Source organism: Gobius niger (assembly GCF_951799975.1).
Source record: "Gobius niger genome assembly, chromosome: 2".
In the NCBI taxonomy this organism is placed as follows: domain Eukaryota; kingdom Metazoa; phylum Chordata; class Actinopteri; order Gobiiformes; family Gobiidae; genus Gobius; species Gobius niger.
In genome coordinates, this window is record NC_136853.1 from 27,725,546 (window position 1) to 27,732,614 (window position 7,069).

General features: G+C 40.8%; 1 protein-coding gene across 1 annotated transcript; it reads right to left on the reverse strand.

Annotated features, from left to right (window-relative positions):
* Positions 1 to 32: 32 nt before the first annotated feature.
* On the reverse strand, positions 33 to 6,861 carry ndor1 (NADPH dependent diflavin oxidoreductase 1; the record flags this gene model as incomplete). Its single annotated transcript, XM_079552035.1, has 14 exons — positions 33 to 370; positions 1,286 to 1,380; positions 1,466 to 1,584; positions 1,665 to 1,805; positions 3,473 to 3,587; positions 3,665 to 3,772; positions 5,232 to 5,443; positions 5,535 to 5,662; positions 5,734 to 5,931; positions 6,025 to 6,126; positions 6,209 to 6,307; positions 6,389 to 6,486; positions 6,570 to 6,647; positions 6,727 to 6,861. 14 exons carry the CDS (start codon positions 6,859 to 6,861, stop codon positions 226 to 228), a joined length of 1,773 nt encoding a protein of 590 aa, XP_079408161.1. The 3' UTR covers positions 33 to 225.
* Positions 6,862 to 7,069: the final 208 nt, after the last annotated feature.

Consider the following 7,069-nt stretch of genomic DNA (forward strand, 5'->3'; position numbering starts at 1 on the left):
TTTTGAATGTCTTCTCCATTTTTCAATAGGAATGCATGTATTTATTTTATATGGATGGGAATGGTAAAGAATGGCCCAGATTTATTTGGTTTTGTGTTTAATAATTATAAGAAGAATGTAGTTGTGCATCAACACTTTTGATTAATTGGCAGTATTTACCTTAATGTCGGCCATATCTGGAGACACGCATTAATAGAATAATAAATCTTAATTCAGGTCATTTGATCAGGACCACGTCTCACTTTGGAGCCGGCCTGACTGCTCCATTGCAATCACCATCTTCTCTGCATCTTCAGCCGAGACTGTCCCTTTCTGCTGAAACACACCCTTCAGAGCATCACGGACAGCACTGGGCATGTCTTTGGCATTTCTATAGAGGGGCAAAATATGCACATCATAGGTCATAATAACTCATAGGCAGGGTTTATACAGGCAGCAGCTGGTCAAATGTATAATACTATCATTTTAAGAACTAAATTTGATCAAACAGAGGAATAAGGGGAACAAGTGAAAAAAAAGTTTAAGCCAAAACTGCAGCTGAATGCACTTCGGATCATCATTTCTGACAAACTTCTGCAATAATATCATTATTTCCCAAATATGTACATTTAATGCCAGGTTGAGTCAAATTGAATGCTTTTGAATGACATTTAAGCCCTTTATTTTGGTTCAGTTCACAGTCACACATCCCATTTCAGTCCTGTTAAAGGAACAAGCCAACGTTTTTACATACTGAGATATGTTCTCACCTGAGCTTAGACGAGTTGATGTGTACCTGTCTGGTCTTTGTGCGTGTGCTCAGTCACGCAAATGTTGTTAGCATTTAGCCTCTCCCAGCAGTTACGCATCAACTCGTCTAAGCTCAGGTAAGAACATATCTCAGTATGGGCAAAACGGTGGCCTGTTCCTTTAACCCCTTGCCCTTAACCGAGTACATTTTCTTCAGTTCGGGCTTTTCCCAAATCTAAAAGCTTCTTGACTGGAGAGCTCACAGCCTATAGGCCAGTGTCACAAAACTGATATAAACGTTTGTGTTGCATTGTTGCTGCAATGTTGCGTTTTTGTCACTTTTTTTGTTGTTTAACTTATAACTGTTTTGTTGCGTTTTTGTTGCTTTTTCATTACTATTTTGTTGCTTTATTTAGGCTTTTTTGTTGCGTTTTCATCCCCATTTATGTCTTATTGTATTTTTAAGAAGCTTTTAGATTTGGGTAAAGCTGAACTGGAGAAAATGTATTTGGTTAAGCATAAACATATTAAGTTTAATCGTCAATGTAACACTTACCCTGCTATGTAGAAGAATGCATTTTTGTTGGTTATCAGGTCCATCAAGATTTCAGCGTTTTCACTTATTCGATGTTGAACATAGACTTTATCTTCCTATAAGACAAGAAAACAAAGATTTCACATAGTATCATAGTTAATCCTTTTCGTGTTTGACAAAAGGTGACAGTGCATTTGTCACCTGATCCCGAGAAAAGGCTGTGAAGAGGGTCAACTGTCTGGCTTTTATTTTTTCCTCCCATTCAGCTCTGAAGTAAAAGTCTTTCGATTGTGATCGGCATCCAAAGAAAAGAACATTGCCTACAGAGCAAAGGGAAATATGGTCAGAGAGGACAGCTGCGAGGAGTGCTCATCGCACCGAAAAGGAAAATGAAACTCACCTGTTGTTCCTTCAGCTGTTCGTTCCTGTATGGCTGACCTGAAGGGTGCTACTCCAGTCCCAGGTCCCACCATTATCACCGGAGTGTCCTTATCTTTGGGAAACTTCAGAGTGCCTTTTTTCACCCACAAAGGCACATACGCTGTAATCAAGATAGACAGTTCAACCCTATGCATATGACACATTAGACACATTTTTTGCTGAAACATAGTCAGTTATATTTAAGATTTTGCTAAAGATTGTAGCCAGTTTTCTTTCATTGACCATTTTTGTGATGTTTATAGTTTCACTTCCTTATTGGACACAGACAGGAAGTGACATAGACGAAGGTTAACAATAGGTGTGTTTAAGATGAAGTGCGCCTCGCCTCGATTCCAGATGAGACCAGGCGGTGGCGTCAGAGGGCGGAGAAAGGCGCCTCTAATCAAGGCAGACACATCTCAGCCCCGAGAAAAGAGAGGAGCCTCAGATCACGCAGCGTCTCGCGTTTGTTAGAAAGAGTTTGGGAATAAAACTATTATAAAAGTTTGTGACACATTTCTTCTTCTCCCACACACCAGACAGACGACCCATCACTATAGCTACAATAACAGACTCTCCTCTTACAGTTTAGGACTAGAATAATAAACTTATGCGTATTTAAAATGTAGGCCATATGTTGAACACACTGGCACTTTCTGTCAAATATGAAGACTCTGAAGCATTTCTGCAGATGTAAGTAGATCTTGGTGATTAGAAAAAAGGAGGCAGGGGCTGCGGAGCGTCACGGCAACACGTTTCTGATCTAAACACAACTCATATCCAATCATCTGTCAGTCCTCTGTCAGCGTACATGTTTACGGCACTTCATTTCCCACAATCCCTTTGGCCTTTGTGGTTCAGGCAGCCGAGCGAGGCGGAGAAAAGCAACTTCGCTCGCCTCCCCAAGGCGCTCCAGCCGCCTCGGTCTCACGAGAATACGGGCACCGTCGCACAGGTGGCGTCAGAGCGATTCTGACCGGCATGCACCGCTCGCCTGCAGCCGTCTGCAGCGCCTCGCTCATCTTAAACACACCTAATTTTAAACTGTTGCCATGCAACCATGTTCCCCTATTTAAATACGGTTACGTGAGCATTTACACGATCCGCGCCGTAAAGTCGAAGTGCTCCTAAGGTATCATTACGCCTTACAATATGGTACCTCTTTTTATCCGCTTAGAGAGTCAACATGTTTAATTTTGTGTGACTATACTTCGTGTAACCGCTCACATAGCTGTATTTAAATAGGGAAAACGTGTAAGAGCTTGTTCACTTCTAACTTCACCGTCTAAGCTCAGGTAAGAACATATCTCAGTATGGACAAATGGTGGCCTGATCCTTTAAGTCAATGGGAAATGAATCAAACTGCTTTACTTTCTTCTATGTCACTTCCCGTCTACAGATTAAAAATTCAAATAAAAATTACTTTTCTGCTCAACATTTCTTCATTAAAATCACTGCACATCACTGAAATAAAATGATAATTATGCAACTGATGAACTTGCAACTGATGTTATCCTTCTAAATAAAGTCATATTTTCAAAATGCCAGATGCACTTTAAAGGTGACACCAAAGACACATTTTCACCTTGGTATTCGTAAATAAGGCAGCTTCATTGATATATCACATGCAGTGGCGTGAAAAAGTATTTGCCCCTTTCCTGATTTCTTAATTTTTTTAGTATTTTCCCTTGATCAAATTTATTATGGGAAAGAATAATCCAAACCTTTCCCATTGCCCATTGGTCATTTAAGTGTGATAAATATAAACAAGTGTAAGAAACAAAATACCTTTGTTAGGGTCCAGTGATGCTAACCAGTTTGAGCACAGCCCTTTTCTGGGTTTATACATATTTGTCTTGTAGGTAACCACAGCTACAAGTATCTGGAGTCGGTTTGGGAGAGCCTGTGCGGACAGAGGTTACAGTACTCAACTCTTCCCCTGAAAACACCATCTGTAAGTTGTGCAATCGTGAGCGGTACCTTCAGGGAGGATGCGATAGAGAAAGAACGGGGCTGGATCTCGGGAAATAGATCGAGGAGGTAATCGACTTTGATTTCTGCCGTAGTGTGAGGGAAATCCGCTAAAACCTGCGAACAAGCATTGATTCAAGTTGACACAAGATAAAGGAAAAAAATGCTATGTTTCATTTCTGTGTTCATTTATATAGTGACATACATTTAAAGCCACACTGCAGAACATTTCAACCAGTAAACTGAAGGAAAACTAGGAAACCAAAACTCAGGTTTGAATAGGTTTGGTATTTTGATTACCTATTGTTACCTAGTGTTTTGTTGAGCATGTTTTTTCATTTGTAAAGTAGCTCCTTATTGCCTTGTTTTTAATAATAAATAGGCGTTTCAATAGAAAACTTTCTAAATAATCGTCGGCATGCTTGAGCTACGGGGCACTCAAAATGGTCCAAGAGAGAGACAAAAATGTTGGGAATCAAATATGTTTCAGAAAACTTGTAACTGCATTATGTTTACATTCTTATGAGCCGGCCAGTGTATTGGCTGATATATGGCAATAACATTAAAGGACCAGGCCACTGTGTTTCCATACTGAGATACAGTATGTTCTAACCTGAGCTTAGACGAGTTGATGTGTACCCGTCTGGTCGTTGTGTGTGCGCTCAGTCACGCAAAAAGACCAAAGGTGTGACCAAAAGCATTTAGCATCTCCTCCTCTCCTCTATGGGGCCAAACGGGGGTGAAGTTAGAAGCGATCAAGCTCTTCCACGTTTCCCCTATTTAAATACGGTTACGTTAGTAGTTACACGATCCAAGTATAGTCACACAAAATCAAACATGTTGATTTTCTAAGCGGATAAAAAGGCGTAGTAACCCCTTAGGAGCACTTCGGCATTACTGTGCGATCGTCAAAGTGCTCCTAAGGTGTTTCATTTTGTGTAACTATACTTGGATAGTATTTAAATGGGGAAACGTACAAGAGCTTGGTCGCTTCCAACTTCACCACCGTTTGGCCCCATAGAGGAGAGGAGGAGAGGCTAAAAAACATCTTTGGTCTTTTTGCATGACTGAGCGCATGCACAAAGACCAGACAGTTACGCATCAACTCGTCTAAGCTCAGGTAAGAACATATCTCAGTGTGGAAAAACGGTGGCCTGTTCCTTTAAGTCTTATGTATATTGTGAATAATAGTTAATTGCTATTCATCATATGGGTCATGTTGTACGGTTATACTATCTCTGTAGTATAGCATCTCTGTAGTATAGTATCTCTGTAGTATAGTATCTCTGTAGTATACTATCATCATAACTGTGGCTCTCAGGCAACGGCTTTCAAGCACCTTTGGTTTTGGCTGGCATAACAGTAAATGCACAACAGTACGTATCCCTTTTCATGTGGAAGCACAGCCAGGCAAGACTAGCGTTACGTCTTGTGTTCATGTCTCTCGGTCCCGCATTGATGGTAAAACAAAACTTCTCCTGCACAAGACATCTAGACTATTGCCTATGTTTTCATCAATCCTCTCTACACTACTGTTTTTCTGTATTCTTTGATAATAGTGCCTTTATTTGATCACCTCAAGTGCGGTGCGTCGGGGTCTGTTGCAGTAGGCGTGTAAGTCGTCCTGTCCTGCTGCAGAGCTGAATTCCAACAGTTTTTCTCGTTCAAGTTCATTGGTTGCAAAAGTCAACAGCAGATCAAAGAAGGATCGCCGAGGCACAGCAGCAATGTCCAGGAATGTTTCCACCAGGTGGCGCACCGTGCAGGGATGAACAAGTCTTGTTGGAACTGGACAAAATGTAATTTAGTTATTTTCCTTCCTGTCCTTTGTCAAGTTCATTCTCAACATGTGTTAATCATTGTAGCGGTGAACGTGTACCTGGTGTGCTGTCTGTTGGTCTCAGAGTAAACATGGACTCTGGATCTAAACTCAGGAGCTGGCAAAATTGTTGCACATCATCGAATGCATTACAAGGGCGCATCATAACTACGTCTCCAGCAGTATACCTACAAATTATCACCAACATTTATTTTATAAAATGTAGTTAACATGGCTACAAGTAGCTGGATGTACTCACTCTATGTTGGAATCAGCAATATCAAACTCAAATAGTCTCACGTCCTGAAAATGTGACACATCGGTCACTCGTATATTGGACAAAAGTTTAGCAAGATAAGGAGAGGATGAAGAAGGCGGTGTCTGCTCTGCAGGGTTTGTTTGCCAAGTCACATCACTGGCATTGTCCAGGAAGTGAAACGTGTATGAAGGAGGGAGCCTGTTGTGAGAAAGAATCATTATGCAACAGAACTTGATGAAAACTGATGAAAATATTAATACAAATAATAATATAAGCTAAATCAACTCTTACTGTTCATCTTCTCTAAGTGAAGGCAATGCTTTCAAAGAAGGATGCAGAGAATAAAACTTCTGCCAGAATGCCACCAGCCATGGATCTATCACCGCATCTGACCTGTAAGACAAAGTGTGCACTGTTTGAAGATGAGCATCACTCATTCAGTATATGATGCATACAATCTAAACATATTTATTACCCAAGTTCATGCTGATCATCAGCCAGCCCAATAGGGAGCAGCATTGAGGCCCCAAGTTGCTGTAGGCGCTTTTGTAGCTTTTTAGCCACAAAATTGAACCTACAAATTAAAACAAGTACTGAATGAGAACAGCATCATGTCCAGAGACGCATTTTGTTGGGGATTTGAGACTGAACTGACTTTGGGTACGAGGAATCTCCCAGACCCAGCACAGCACAGTCCAGCTGACACAGTGAACCAGCAGGCAATGACTTCTTAAATATGAATCTCCAGAAAATCTGTGTACCAAGTTTTATTGAGGGTTAGGATTTAGCATTCAAATTTAGATCAGACAAGATTATTCATCAGAGAGATGTCCTACCCTCATATTGTCTGGTGGGTCTCCCTGGCCAGTAGTGGCACACACAAAAATAACAGTAGACTCCGAGATCAAGGTGGCCTGTTTATAGCATAATAGTCTCAATTTTCATTTAAAAAAAAAAGAATGCTCACTGAGCACATATTTTAAATGTACTTACCACATTGTAGTCATCCAGAGGCATAGTTCGGACCTGCAGTTTTCTTCTTTTTGCCTGTCGGGCAATCCTTTGGGCTGTGTCCTGGGCTGTCCCAGTCTGACTCCCATAGAGTATCAATAAAGCCGGGTCTGACATGTTGCGGAGGGTGTCATCAATTGTACTGATTTAAACAGACAAAGCATTAAACAATCTATTTACAACAGACACATAAATAAACAAAGAGGATAATCTGATCGGCACCGTTGAGTTATAAAATGTGTTGATTTCGTAACTCAGTCTGGAGCGATGAGGATTCCTTTAAGAATGAAACAGTTCAGTGTTGGGGAGAATACTTGAGATTGTA